We start from the raw sequence: 16,386 nt of genomic DNA, 5'->3' as shown, positions 1-16,386 counted from the left end.
CTGTGATGTATGAAAATTCTTGAGGGGAAATATAGCATAAAATGTTGGACTCAGCACGATGAACTCTCCCATTCTTCTAGAAAATAAGTGTGGCTCTTCTTGATAGTTTGCTCATGCTCTTCTTTCTCCTTACCTCTCTCTTACTCTTCCTTAAAACATACACACATACACTGGGTTTGCTGAAAACTAGTATGCCCCAGCCTCAGGATGGCATCCCTAAACATTTTATTTCCATGAAATGAGAGCAATTCCAATTGACCACAATTGTCCTGTTTCTTTCTAGTTTCAACTGAAGAATTTGGGCAACCTCAGTATTTAGAAGGCTGGGTGGGCTGGAAGGCAGTCATTAAGGAGACAATAGGAGTGTTAGATTAAAGCAGTGGTCCTCAGGCCAGAAGCATCAGCATCCTCTAAGCCAGACTCAAACATTATTTCACAGTTGCTATTTCTATAGGAATGAAAATGTTGGTAAACTTGATCAAACCTGACAAAGTTATCCTAACACCTTCATCTTTCCCCCTTCAAGTTATACTCCAAAGTCTCTCAAGACAGTTCTATACCCCTAAAATTTGCATTTGTACTTTTATTTTATTGAAACATTATATAACCTATTAGAAATGCATATTCTTGGGTCCCATCTCCACCTGTTAAATCAAAATTTTGGTTATCGGCCCAGAAAATATTTTAAAAAGCTCATCAGTTGATGTGAATGTATATGAAAGATTTAGAGCCACTGGGTGATTTGAAAAGGAAGGGGAAGTCAATGTGTACATCTTAATCCCATGTCATTATTCACTTTTTAAGTCCCTTTTGTATTTATGCAGTTATGTTTCATTATGTATTTATATTTATTTACAGTGCTGGCTCTATTTCATGCACCCAGGAAATGCAGTTGAAGGTAGGACTATAATGACATCATTTAATGAAAACTGTTATCCTTTAGAAACCATCTTCCATTGCTACAAGATGACAAAATACCAGTACACATTCTAAAATACATAGTATACATTTCATTTTATCTACCATCTCAACACTCAGAAATTTCAGGCAGCCATACTTTGACAAATAATAATTGATGCTCATGATGATCCTTGAGGTACTACAAAAATGCCAAAGAAATTACATACCATTTTGTTTAAATTGGTGTTATATGAAAAGCATGCGGCCCTTGGAAAAGAAAAGCTAATGCTTCAAGTTGAGAGAAAGAAAGCCTTCACATCTTTCAACTTGGAGGAGTACGTATGTGTGTGTTAAATTATTCTAGGAATAACATTAATGTGTTCTGAGAAAACTGCCTGCTAAAAATGCCAATAAGGCAAGGTTCAATCCGAACAGCAGCCCCAAGAAATGAAGGTATTAAGTCAAAGTGGAGAGTAAAAATGAAGTGAAATGAAAAACATTGAAAAAAAGTCAGTGAAGATAAAATTATATCAACAACAGTAAACTGAGAGAGTAGAAGTAGAATAAAAATTAAACAGCATCTGAAATTTTAAAGAGTATGTAAACAAACCCCAAAAGACATATACACAAACACTTATTACTCAGCAATAGTCACTGGTGCTAGAAGGTGGAGGGAGAGAAGGGATGGTCCTACCTCTTCCAGCTGGACCATGAGTGTGACATTGTGCCCTTGTTCCGCAGTCAGCTTCCCATCAGAGGTGACTATCCGGAGCCCCCGGGGTGCCTTTCCTGGGCACTTCTGGGGTTTGGCAGTGTACTGTTCTCTCACACCATCAGTGCAGTTGTTGGAAACCACCTTCCGATACCTACAGGGAGAAAAGCTCAGGTTGTAATCCTGCTCATTGCAAATCAGATCACTCTCCAGTGTTTAAGCCGTGCCGACCGCCTAGTCCTGAGGGCCATTAGGAACTACCTTACATGTTGTCTGAGGGTGAGATTAATTTATATGAAGCAGGCAACAGATAAATCATCACAGCAACCCGTTGTGCTATTACTAACATTTGAATTTGCATCTTTTATTCATTTAGTCTATAAATCATTTCACCTCAGAGCTGTGGGAAAATGCACAGTAGAAGAAGACATGGTCCCTGCCCTCAATAAGTCTGTAATCTAGTTAAAGAGATATATTAGGAGATACTTCAGAGGTGATGCAATTACAGGTTAGAGTGATTAATATATATTGAAAGGACGTTTGCAATTCAGAGAAAGATCAGATTGTTATAAAATATATCATTTAATATCAGCCCTTAGAGAAAAAGCTGTATTAATGGTATAATGCAGAAAGTTGGCTAAATGTGCTAGTTTCTAGTTACTATTTTTTGAGAGTTCTTATGGCTACACTACTGAAACCTCACATTAAGGAGATTTCATGCAGATTGTGCAAATCCTTCCTACTCTGTTGCTTGTTTTTAGTTTTAATAGGCAACAAAATGTATTATCCTACAAATTTATCCTATACAACTTACTGTGTTCATAGGAAATTAAAATCCTGTGATTTTAGGATGACTTTTAAGACTTTCAAGAATCAGTCTTACCTAGCCATCATCTTTTTTGTGCTGGGTACACAGTGACAACTTTATGTGTTCATATATCGGATTTCCCACATTTACTTGTCTAAGTTAGCATAGCGCTAAGCTGGAAACAAAGCCCAAGGTCTTCTCACTCTTCCAGACCAGGGATTTCAGACTGTTTATATACAGGGGCAGACAGTAAATATTTCAGCTTTGTGGGATCAATGGTTTTTGTGGGTTATAGCATTTTACTGGACAGATACAATGCAAAAAAAGAATGGAAGGAGTTTTTATTTACAAAAAAGGACACTGCAGTGTCCAGCTATAATTCCTATCCTTTTCAAATCTAGTCAATGACCTTTCCTCTGCTCCTGAGCATCAGGAGAAACAACCTAAAGGCATGGTTGAGAAAATCAAATTAAATGCACCTTGGAAGTGCTTAGACCACACAGATTATGTTTAACTCACTCTGGACAGAGAGTAGTTTATAAGGAGTAAGCACATTAATACCTACAAAGTACTTAAAACTATCCTGACAATTAACAAGTGCTTCTGAAATGCTACTAATAATTTTTATTTAGCATCATTATTGTTTCTCCCACCTTTTCAAGACCTTCATGACTTCCAAATGCTCTTAGGATATGTTGCAAATCCTATCATCTTACCCCTGAAGCTTTCTACCAGCTGTCTTTATTTTACTTTTCTGGACTCTTCCACCGTAACTAGTTCATTCTGCTCTAGCCACACCTTTATTTTCAATTCTCCTGAAAATGTTTGCTTTTGCTCCTTCTGCTTCTGGATCCTTCTGCATGCTCTGTCAGTTGCCTAAAATTTACCTACTTCTTACTTTACAGCTCCGATCCTTCTGTGAATATGATACTAGGAATTTCATAATACAGAATACTTAATGTAGTCTTGTCTCTGTGCTAAGTTCTTATTTACCCATTTATTTATTTTAATTAAGTAATATTGGGTTATAACATTATAGAGGTTTCACATACTATTATATTAGGATCATCAGTAAAAGGCTAGTTTCCATCTTCTACTATGTAACACTCCCCAGGCCCCTTACCTTCTGGTGATAACAATATTGCTCTTATAGTCTAAGAGATTGTTTGTTTTGCTCTTCTTGTTCACTGGTTTTATTTCTTTGTCTTCCTTGAGTGAAACCATATAGTATTTGTCATTCTTTGTTTGACTTATTTCACTTAAAATAATGCCCTCAAGGTCTATCCATGTTGTCACAAATTAAATGCCCAACAAAGCATGAATAGATATAAAAGGTGTGACACAATGGAATACCACTCAGCAATTAAAAAAAAGTGAAAGCTCGCCATTGTGCTAAGTTCTTAAAAAAGAGTTCCCTCATTTATCTTTAAGATATCCCTGATAAGGAAGGTATTACTTATTAAGATATAACAATATTAAGATGAAGAAATTAAGATGCATAAATCTTAACTAGCTTTTTATTTTATAAATGAAGAACATTTGACATATTTTTTAAAGATTTATTTATTTATTTATACAAGAACTGGGGTACAGTCCACATGTGTGGGAGGGTGAGAAGATTTACCAGAGACAAAGCAGGGAGCACAACAGGCAGACCGACAAAATACACTTATCAGGGGAGCAGCAGGTGCGACAGGAGAGGTCCACTGCTCCATGTGGGACCCTCACCAGCCGGCCAGGATCGAACCACCACTGCAGAGGCTGTGGACAGCTTCACAGCGTGGCGCTCAACCGCCTGCGCCACCAAGGGAAGCCTAATCTTAACTAGTTTTTACAAGGTCGCACTGCCAGGATTCTGGACAGTTTGTCCAGGATCCACTATTTGACTTCATTCTGTCTTGCCTCTTTAAATGGACTAAGACCATTCCTCAGCTAAACTTTACAGGAATTCTCATGACTTTATAGGAATCACATGTCATGTATGATTTTCTTCCTATGTATGTAACTAGGATTGTCAAGCTCCTTGGGGTATCCTCAAGCCCCAAGTGAAAATTCAAAGGATCACACCTGGATGACTGTATGCTTAAATACTGAAATATTTGCATAGCAGTTGGCTATTACCTCTGTCCCAAAGTCTTTAAGCGCCTCACCCATTAACCCTATCATACTGATGCTTATCCCTGGAGCCCCTGCTTCTCTGTATATCAGAGGAACTCCAAAACCCTACTTCTGCACTAAGACCACACTCATTCTGATTGGTCATTATCTCATCTGAGCATTCTGAACATTATCCCATGTGCTGCTTTTAGAAAATTCATCATAGGTTTTAAGAGTGCATACTGACAAAAGAGAAAATCATGACAGATGGGAGAAAGGAGGAGAAATAAATGGCACAGCCATTGAAGAATGGTGGCATTCTGAAGCCAGCAATGGGACCAAGAAAATGACCAGCAATGCCATGTGGTGATTGTGGCATCCGGGTGAGTTTCACTGAACATGATAAACTCCCTGTGTGTTTCAGAGGAAAGTCACTATGCAAAGTCAAGGCAGCCTATGGTTTTTAATCACTAGCATCCAAGCACACCTGCGACTCTATCTTGGCGAGCGGCTATAGCAGCACAAGCTCACCACCACCACCAGCAACATCAGCTGGAGAACATTCCTTTTGTTTGTTGCTGTTCTGACCAATCACGGCCCCAGCTTTCCTGAATCCTGCAGCAATAGGAGTTCTGTTTAAATCCAAAGCACGAATGAATCCCTCTGGGATTCTGCCACAGAGAAGACTGTTGGTAATTTTTTTTTAAATGCTCATTAAAATCCATTCTGAAATCATTTTGTTTCCTGGGTGAAAATGGCATTGCATTAGCCCTACCAGACCTGCCCCTGAAATTCAGAAGAAAATTGTGCAGAAATACAGAGTTCATTTACTAAAGTAAGCACACACCTGCTTTTTGCATTACAGAATGGTTCTATTTTCATCCCAGCAGCTGTCCCTGGGTCTGAGTTACATAAATGAATAATGCATTTAATATGTTATTAAATGGGGCTGCTACCTCCGCAATAACAAGGCAACTTATGATTATGTTGGACCTAAGCTCTGAATATTACTGGGATGCATTTAGTTGGTAAAGCATTCTTCAACCTGCCAAGAAAAAAAGTGCTTTGTAATGGCAAGGGAGTCTTTGTACAATTACTGAAAAGGAAACGCTCTGCCAATGCGCCTTTGATATTACCAACCGCTCATCAGTAGATGGGGGTCTCATTACATCAACAGCCCAACTTCAGCTACTCTCTTCCTGTCTGTCTCGATACCCCTCTCTCACCTTTTTCTTTTTACCCCTAGCTTCTTTGATTTTGCTTTTGTGCTGCCTGTCAGTCTTAAAAAGATGAAGAACACAGCTTTCCTTTGTAAGAGTAAAAATGAAAAAAAAAAAAAAGCACCAAAAGCTTCATCTTCTATGATTTTACTATTAGTAATTTTCCACCCCCTTATGATTTGGGGTGGTGGTGGAATATAGGCATTTATGATTATTCAGTGTATGTTAGGGTGACAGGATAGTCTAGCTCAGCAGACCAGGACTCTGTCTGCCCTTTAGAATCACTAGGTGGCAATTTCATAATATATTGATGCCAAGGACCACCTCTAGGGCTGATGACTCCCCTGTGGTTCTAAAATGCAGTCAGGATTAAGGAGGCTGCTCTGATGGGTAACTTTGTTTGTCACCAACAAAGTGTTGCACGCGCTTAAACGTAGGATCTACTTATTATACTAACTTGATCCATTTACCCAACTCTCTCAAGTGTTTGGGTTCTTCACCTATAAAGTAAGGATAATTGCAGAATCTTTCACCAAGTTCTTGGAAGAATTGAATGAGACAATACGTTCAAAATGGCTTAGCACATAATCTGGCATGTTATAAGAAGTTAATATTTAAGGGCCTCCCTGATGGCACAAGGGGTGAAGGATAGCACTATGAAGCTATCCCCAGCCAAGGAGACACCCACATAGCACAGCAGACCTCTCCTGACTTGCCCAATGCTCCCCTCAGCAGTGTATTTTGTTGATCTGCCTGTTCTATTTCCCACTCTGTTTCTGGTGAATCCTCTCACCCCCGCAACACCTCTGGCCTATATCCCAGTTCTTGTATGCATAAATAATCTTAAAAAAAGAAAAAAAATAATATTTAAAAGTTAGATAAAAGTAATTTAAGTATTAAATATCATTTTATTAAACAAACACGTTCCTGAAAAATAGAAACTTACCTTTTATTGTTGGTAATTTATTGTTGGTATTATCTAATCTTAAGACCAAATTTAGTCTCATCAAATTATTCTTAAAGTCATTTAAAACTCTGTATGGGTTTATTTTTAAAAGTAAAGTTCAGGTTCAAAATACAGGTCTATACTCTGCCCTGAACATATTTCCCTAGCCCAGCCCTGGTTCTTTCACTGCCCAGCCTGCTTCCTGTGCTCAGGCCTTGCTGAAGCCCACTTGCCTCCTTTTGCTTGTGATGGTCATTCTGCCTTCTTCAGGTGAAGCTTCTACTTATTCTCTAAAAATCAGCTCCAAAAGCATTTCTTTCTTTGACGTAGTCCCTCCCCCTTTTTCACAGTAGTCATCACATGCATTAACCAAGGTAGAGCTGGGAATCAAGGTCTTCTTGTCGCCACGGTAGGACTCACTGTCAACTGAGCTGTGAGGTCCCTTATTTTTCTCACAATGGAAATAATTTCCTGGATTGTCCTTTCACATGCCTTCACTTGTAAGGGAATAACTTCCCTGTTAAAATGAAACTAAACTTAAGAAATGGTGCGAATTTGGGAGGTTGAGAGGGACTAGATTTGGGTAAGAGCATGGAAAAAACAGTATCTTCCCAGACCAGCCACCTTTGCAATGAAGGTATGCAATGGTCTAAAAGAGCTATGTGTGTCTAATCAGATGGGTAAATTAAAAGATCATTATTTATTTATTTTTAAAGATTTATTTATTTATGCATACAAGAGCTGGGGTACAGGCCAGAGATGTGAGGGGTGAGAGGACTCACCAGAGACAGAGTGGGGAACAGAACAGGCAGACTGACCAAAGATACTGCTGAGGGAAGCAGCAAGGTGAGCCAGGAGAGGTCTGCTGCACCATGTGGGTTGCTCCCTGGCTGGCTGGGGATTGAACTTGTGCTGCAGAGGCTGCGGATTGCTTCATTGTGCGGTGCTTTAACCTCTTGCATAACCAGGGAGGCCCGAAATATCTTTTTTTAAAAACTATAGATCTTTGGCATTGGAGAACCAGGGCTACAGTGGCTTACCCATTGGGACTGAGGTTCTTCCACTCATACACCCAGGGAAACTGCCTTGGGGATAACAATGGTGATGATACCGGAGATCCTCAGTTCTAATGAATAGAGACCATGCCATGCACCCAGGAAAGCAGACCTGACATGCTGGCTTTGACTCACTGTGGCTCTTCAGCAGCAGACAGGTGAAACCCCAAGGGGGCTCTATATGAGCCAACTGATATGTAGAGGTATGCTGAGAAGTGTTGATGTGCTCATAGTCAACGATAATCCTGCGAGTACACAGGGCAACATTCAGAATGAATGGGGTTTCACAGTTGATTAAATTAAGCAGCTTTTCCAAGTTTTTCTCCTCAAGGCAACAGTTCTCAGGACTCTTCCCTTGAACTGATAAGTAGACCTTGGGATTAGGGGGCTGTCAGGAGATGGAAGGCCGAGTGAAGGGGAAAAATCTTTGCTTCAATTAAGCAGGATAGAGCACAGGCCATTTAATTTGAAAAGTAAATGGAATGTGAATGCCAACTTGTTGAAAAGTGACATATGGCCACATTAAACTAAATGACTTAACATGAAGTATCATAATAAAGTTGAAAAAGTATCTCAATTGCTACAGCAAAAAGAACCCACTGTTGGTGTCAATTGATTGCACAACAAATTCAGGCAAAGAAATGCTCCTTGCTTTTGAGCACTGTAGCCCAAGAAATCCTAACACTGAAATCATCTCAAATGGGTCATACACATGTCAGAGCTTGAGGGAGTCAAAGATCACCCATACAAGCCCTCTGTAAGGAACAGAAGATATAGTTTAGAGTTTCTCAAGGACACAGTGGGGACAAATAGGAGTTCTGTGCCCTAGTCAGTGTGCTGTACTGCCAGAGTGGGAACCTCAGTGCCTAGACCATCAGTGTGGGCAAAAACAGCTCTGCAAGGACTAGGTGTCCATGCGCAGTGAGTCACCTTCATTTCCCAACCCCGATGCCATCCCATGAAAACAAGGAAAGAAAGGCACTCTGAAGAGTCAACGTTGTAGCAACAAACAATTATTGAATGTCTGCTGACAACAGCATGGTGTTTTGCTAGAAAACAGCTACACGGCCCCTGCAGTGTGAGTCTGTAAATAATGCAAGCGATTTCCTTTCTGTGGACTTTAAACACATGCACGACTTTTAAAAGCAATTATTCTCTATGATGCACACAGATAAATCTTGCTGAGATCAGACAGAACATCAAAATCCCTAGCTGGCACTATGAATGGGTCACTTGGGAAAAGAACATAGTCCCCAAAAGATCTTAGAAATAGGGACAACAGAGCAACAGCAGAGTGGCTACTGTCTACGTGTTTCTCTTATAGAGAGAGGAATATGCTTACAGAAAGCATTTTGAACATTCCAGATGTATATTGATAATACAGAAGATACCATTTTGCTAGAGTTTACATGTTTATATATATATATATATATATATATTCCTAGACTAACTAAATGTTCTTATATTTATACAGAACTGATGATAGTTTAAATTTACTTTAAGTTTACTGAATAAATATTCACATTGTATATTGAGAAACCAGTTCCTTGGAACAAGGAGAGCTGACACTGTACATTTTTCCATGAGGGATTAATGGCTCCTCTAAGTAAACGCCACAGACAGAAATTTCTATACACACATTTTCTAAACACATCTAGAAATACCTCCAGCTTAACAGCAAGAAGAAATCTGTCTCTTGAGAAGATTATCTTGGATTCTTAGAATAAACCAGCCCAATGCCCACTTTTTTTATTTACAGAATCTTTTACGGTTGGTATGAAACAAGCAATGTCCAAGTTAATTTAGCAACTTAAATTTGCAGCATGCTCCCTGGATCCAAAACAGTATAAACAAGATTTAACCATATATAAGTATAACTAAATGAGCGTGTACTTGTGTATGTGCAAACTGAGATATTTACAGACACCAATAGAGACACAAAGAGGAATAAAATTGGGGTTACTTTGGCACTAACATACAAGAAAATAGACAAATGAATACAGACTTCATTTTATTTGAATAAAGGAACCTCTTCACTAATCAGGTAAATGTGTTATCTTCCTTGAGCGGCACAGAGGGACGAACGTGTCTTTTGTTGTACACTGTTCCAATTATATGGCTTTATGAGCCTATGCAGGTTATTATTTCTGTTTTACAGATGAGAAAGCAGGGGCTTAGATCTCAGTATTGCAGTGACTATTAAGTATCAAATAAATGTTTGGACTGGGTCCCCCTGGTGGTACAAGGGGTTAAGAGAAGCTCTATGAAGCTACTGGTAGCCACTGCAGCATGAGTTCAATCCCCAGCCAGGGAGCTACCCACATGGCACAGCAGACCTCTCCTGTCTCGTCCGCTGCTTCCCTCAGCAGTGTCTTTGGTCCATCTGCCTGTTCTGTCTCTGGTGAATCCTCTCACTCCTCCACCTCACCTCTGGCCTACATCCCAGCTCATGTATGCATAAATAAAATAAGTCTTTTTAAAAAAATGAATGTCTGGACTATAGATACACAATAAAAAGCAGCTTTCCCCCTTGTATTTCCCTTTAACAGAGGAAACTTAGAGGATGACAGTAATTATATCTGCATTTTTTAAAGTGACTACAATCTACTAGTTATTGTGCTGAATTCTCATTTATACTATCACATTTCATCAACCCCCCAAAGCAAACAGCAAGATTTTATAGGTTAGGAAACTAAATCTCAAAAGAAGATAGTCACTTAACTAAAGAGAACGCATTATTAAGTGGCAGAGGTTGGATTAAAGCCTCTTGTTTCATTCTGAAGTTACTCTCTTTTTCACCAAACGCTCCCTTCCCCCATGATATTCCATCCTCTGTCCACATAGTCAGAGATGCCATTCCCAGCCTCCTGATCTCCATGGAATGGCTGTGGAAAGGTGTGAGGTTGGCGTGTAAAAGAGGTGAGGAGCTTATGCTGGAGGCATGGCAGAACTTTGCTCCTACTCTGGTGTAAACATTAGGAACACCAACACAGCTCACTCAAGAAGGAGGGACAGCCCCCAGAAGGGACATTGTGCACCCACATCTGCTGTCATTCAAACTATCTTTTGTAAAGTCTTGGTCAAGAACTAAAACAAAAATTGTATGACTATTCACTTCCACACAGTGAAGTGGGTACAAATGCTGGCATCTCTTCAAAATAGCATTTCCACTGGGCATAATAACTGATGCTAGAATTTTTCCATCATGAAGTGAGTGAACTTGAGAACATGGCAATATATAAAGGCAATACGCTGATGGTGGAAGCAACCATAACCATTTATAAAGTGAGGCATTCAAAAAAATAAAAGGAAAAGGAAGTTTTATGTTCATGCTTCCAACTAAACTCTCAAAAAGTGATGCAAGGGGATTTACTGGTTAAGCTTGACTGACAAGGCACCATAGTCTAGGGGACCCCACTCAATTCAAGTTCAGAGGGCATGGATGTACCCTACACTCTGCTGTAAGGGACAGGGTAAGGCAAGAGAAGTGCCTGGGGACTAAAATTTATGGAGAAACTCACTCTGAAGCTGACCTTGCCATTGTGATTCTGCTGCTCTCAAACCAGCCTGAAGCTAATGTGGACTCTGCACTGACTGAGCATGAGCTGCCCAAGGTTAAATTGGAGAGATGAGGGTACATGCAGCTTTTTAATTCTATCTGCTTCTAGACACTGGAGTCCAAGCTTGTCCTTGAGAAAACTTCTAATGTTTATTTCTCCCTGGAACATTTGTTGTTCATTTGGCCTGAAATGACCTTCCACCCCTTCCTCATTTGGAAAATCCTATTTATCTTCCATTTACAGAATCCATTGGCATCTTTAAAGGATAGCAGAAAAGACAATGAAGCTGTCATGTGCCAGACTCCCAGCAATGCAGAGTGGGAAGTTAGAGTTTTAACCTATTTAGAGGAGAAATTGGCAATGCCAGGCACTTAAGTCTAAGACATAGCCAGTTGGTTAAGTGGAATTTGCCTTACCAGACAGGAGAAACACCTTCAATGGTCAAAAAGAGACTCCAATTATCTTTGTCTGTTTTTAATAACAATTATTATGGTATGAGAATGTTAATTACAGCATTGTTTACTGTGGCAGAAAATATGCAATAACCCAAATGTCCATGAAGGGAGATGACTAAATAATCACAGGTGCTTTAATACTATGGTGTTACATGAAACAATAAAGGTAGCCCTAAATATTCTGACTTGGAAAGATGTTTAACATATCTTTTTAAATGAAAAAGGGAAGTAGAAGAAAAATATATCCAGTAGGAAATTATGTATTAAAACAACTCCCAAATGAATTTCGCACATTTCTCTAGGCATAATTATTTGCTGGCAAATCCAAAGAAAAGTGTCTGGAATAATATATGCCAAGGAGGGCACAGTTGTATGGGAAAAGGCACCGGGATTGGGGCAATAATCTAAGTTGGTTTTCTAAACATAGAAAATATATGTACATATTCCTTTTGTAATTAAGTATATTTAAAAATACCTAAATATTCCATGGCAATACTGCATGGACTACAACATTAAATATCAGATCTGTGCTTACAAAATGCCACTGAACCAACACAGAGACAAAGGATATTAGGGTGAGGTGCTGGAGTGACATTAAGAAGAGCAGAGCATTCTTTTCCAATTTCATCTACAATTTTCTCTGGCCAACTCTTAGGCTGACTACAGACACCGCAAACAGGAATTTTATAGTGTAAGGCCTTCTCTGAAGATGACTTCAGGCCTTTGTCCTGGCTAAGGGCCTTCTTGCTGCTAAAGCAAAATGTGTAGTTTAGACAATGTACTGATCGTGGGGGTGGGAGGGTGGGGGGGGGACACAGGGGGTGAGGGAAGTTAGGGGGTGTCACCGCTGCCCCTGACTTTAGCCTGTGGGCTCTAGGTGGGTGGTCACTCCTCCACCTGGGAGCACCTTAATTTTGAGAAAAGAACAGTTATACCTACTGATGACTGGCATTTACCATGTGGTCTCTTTGCACAAATTTGCTCACTGATGCTGATGCTTTTCTGCAAAAAGTCTGACTATAATGAATGAAGCCAGTGGATTAGGGCCAGATGCTATCATATGACACCCACCGACACCAACACACCTCTGAGAGTAGAGGTCGAGTCCCAGGAGGCAAAGTCTATGATTATGTGATTAATAAACTTCATTCACAAATATTTGTGTGCCTGAACACTTACTGCTGAACTGCACATTTAAATTTAAATTTTGCAGGTCATAGATGGAAAAACCCATTGAATAGACTATTATAATTAAACCATCCCTGATGCTTTGTTTTATGAGTCAGGGTTTAGATGACTTTTACATCATAAGTGTGTCATAGGAATGATGAGACCCACTTACAGGGAGTTTAAAAATGATTGTGTGTGGGGGCCTCCCTGGTGGCACAAGGGGTTAAGCACTATGAAGCTGTCCGCAGCCTCTGCAGTGCCAGTTCAATTCCCAGGCAGGGAAAATCTCACATGGTGCAACAGACCTCTCCTGCCTCACCTGCTGCTCCCCTCAGCAGTGTACTTCGGTCAGTCTGCCTGTTCTGCTCCCTGCTCTGTCTCTGGTGAATTCTCTAGCTGCCCCCCCCCACATCTCTGGCCTGTACCCCAGCTCTTGCATGCATAAATAAGTCAATCTTTAAAAAAATGATTGTGTGTATATGCACATATAATGTGTTTTTCTTACATATATATGTATTACATGTATGTATAAATTCTTAAAAACCTAAAAAGTGAGAGGTCATGGTCTTCATTCTGCCTTATTCCATTTTAGTAGAATCTGGGACAACTGAGACCCTTCTGTCCAGCTTCCTCCTCTCATCAATAATGAAGAGAGAATCATACAAATTCCTTCAGTTAGTGAAAAAAAAAATCAATCCTGAAATCAGCTTTGGGGTTTCAAATGCCCTTTACAGTGTCCAAACATGCTGGTTCATGTAAGTAATAAAACTGCTTTCTTTGGCAATCCTTCACCATTAAGTCTGAGTTAGTTCACTGACTCACAGTACTAGATGCAGAAAACATTACTGACCCCTTCAATCAGAAATGTTATTTGTATTTTCCTCAGTTTCACAGTAGGAGTCAAATAAATCACAGCTTATTCCTTCATTTAAAGGTTCTAGGAATTGCTAACATCAGAGAAGAATATTTGAGGTCCATGGCCAGGTTTTCTTCCCTCCTTTACAGGAATAGTAGATATTATTTTGGCCTTTTTTTAATTAAAAAGCTTTAAAAATTTCAAGTCCAGAACTGCATGAATGGTAATGTGGAAGCCCTCATCTCTGTGTGCTGGGCTGAGAACTGAGAGGAGGAACTGACAAGTGGATTGGCCTGTAGGGGAGGCTCTGCTCCCCTTCTTCTCTCTTACTCCCCATCTTATTTTTTTAATTTTAATATCAAAATTTTCAATGTGCTCTGAGATAAAATAGTATAATAAATCCCCAGCCCTCTCTTAACTCATCTTCAAAATTATCCACACTTACCCTTTAAAAGAACATTTTAAAACAAATCTCACACATCAAGTATATCATAAAGATAATATTTTTAGAGACTACATTTTTAAGCCTAACCAAAGTAACATTATCACACCTAAATAAACAGCTTTAATATATTTAGTTAATGTTATCTGATAAATATAAATAGACTTAGGTTTAGATATGACCTAACATGCCTGTGATCATTAATTTAATGTTAAAGTGCACTGAGCCATGGAGTATTTCCAGGTAATTGGTCAAATATTGTTGTGGGTGTGTCTGTGCGGGTGTTTCTGGATAAAATTCTCGCCCTCATGTCTCTTTATATAAAAATTATAATTATAAACATTTAGAAGTAAACATAAAGTATTTATACATGTATATATGTTCATATATATGTGTGAAATTCCTCATAGAGCACTAAATCAACAGTCCATATTTGATTTCCCAAATGGTTCACAAATATCTTTTAAAGATTATTTGAATTAGAATTCAAATAAGCTTCATATAGTTTTTTTTTTTTTTAAGTCTGTGAACATTAGTTATACTTGTAGAAAAGTCATGGGATGTTTTCATTTTTTTTTTTAATAATGTATTTATTTATTTACACAAGCAGTGGGTACAGTCAGAAGCCCGGGAGGGTGAGAAAATTCACCAGAGCCAGAGCGGGGAGCAGAGCAGGCAGAAGGACTGAAGTACACTGCTGAGGGGAGCAGCGGGCGGCAGGAGAGGTCTAAGCGCCATGTGGGACCCTCCTCCGGTGGCCAGGGAGCAGCAGGGGATCGAACCGGCACTGCAGCAGCTTCACAACCCAGTGCTCAATCGCTGCACCACCAGGGAGGCCCCATTTTTTGTTTTTTCCTAGATAAAACTGGATAAACCCCCCAACCCAAAACACTAAACACAAAATTTTATAATATGATTCTAGGTTTATAAAGATCAGAGTGTATGCCTTGCATGTGTCGACTGGATGAAACCATTCCTACTGACAATAATATACCGTTGAAATGTCAATGACCTTCTTTCATTTATACATTTCCATGTATAAACTAGAAAATGTACAAATAGGCCTTCCCCACTGAAATGTAGTGTGGATAAAATGTAGTCTCACATGATTAAACAGTTCTGAAATTGGGTGCTCCCTGGTGGCAAAGGGGTTAAGCATCAGCACTATGAAGCTATTCACAACTACTGCAGCATGAGTTCGATCCCCAGCCAGGGAGGTGCCCACATGGCACGGCAGACTTCTCCTATCTCACCCACTGCTCCCCTCAGCAGTGTATTACAGTCAATCCCCCTATTCTTCTCCCCACTCTGCCTCTGGTGAATGCTCTCACCCCCTGCACTTCTGACCTACACTCCAGCTCTTGTATGCATAAATAAATCTTTAAAAATAAAAATAAACAGTTCTGAAATAAAGAACAAAAAATGATGACATTTATATCATCATCAACATCATCATCATCATCCAAGGAACTGGTTTCATCTCTTGATTTGCAGCTGGGATCCTCTCAAAAACCTGCACAATTAATGCGAATCTATGCTACATAATTTAAATGAACAAGAGCAAATAAAGTGCTCTGATGAAATAGCCTGATCTTTGACCAGAAGGAATCCTGTAAGTTTAACATATGCTGAAAAGGAGTCAATATTGACCTCTCAAGGTCATTGTTTTGACACTTACCCTGTACTGTTGAGGTAACTCTGTCCCACGCTGCAGTCCTTTGACAAAGAGGATGGATTGAACCAAAATGCTGGCAGGCACTGACCATTGCTGTGTCGCTCATAGCCATAGTCACTGTTGGGGAAAGAGCCAAGAGAAACCTTTCAGGAGGTGGAAAAATTATGAAGAATAATGCCATGTTAGGCCACAGCCAATTTCTATTCTAGTCAATGAGTCGAAAAACAGGCATTCACTAAATCAAGGCCTTTCTAAAAAGGGATTGTTTTGCCAGAATATCTATCAATTACCATTGAAATATCCTGGAGAAGCCAGACTAAGAAATGCTAACTTGGAGGCAATAGATGTGCCATCGTAGAGATGAAGGGTCAGTTCCAAATAATTCTAATAAAATGCCTTTAAGCTGAAAGAGTACGGTCTTCAGAGGATTCACAGTGTTGGGTGTTGTTGGACCCGACAAACAGGCAGCACTCAGTGTAAAGCTTCTTTG

General features: G+C 39.5%; 1 protein-coding gene across 4 annotated transcripts in view; it reads right to left on the bottom strand.

Annotated features, from left to right (window-relative positions):
• SORCS1 (sortilin related VPS10 domain containing receptor 1) overlaps positions 1–16,386 on the bottom strand; it is a gene marked incomplete at both ends in the record, with an annotated part of 470,229 nt that overhangs the window by 55,102 nt on the left and 398,741 nt on the right. For all 4 annotated transcript variants that reach the window (XM_084244881.1, XM_084244882.1, XM_084244884.1 and 1 more), the window contains 2 exons: positions 1,595–1,766; positions 15,900–16,013. In XM_084244881.1, the coding sequence (XP_084101007.1) occupies positions 1,595–1,766; positions 15,900–16,013 (286 nt within the window). The remainder of the gene's footprint in view (positions 1–1,594; positions 1,767–15,899; positions 16,014–16,386) is intronic.

The sequence above is a fragment of the Talpa europaea genome (assembly GCF_964194135.1).
Source record: "Talpa europaea genome assembly, chromosome: 10".
Classification (NCBI taxonomy): Eukaryota; Metazoa; Chordata; class Mammalia; order Eulipotyphla; family Talpidae; genus Talpa; species Talpa europaea.
This window is presented reverse-complemented; position numbering and strand designations above follow the sequence as displayed.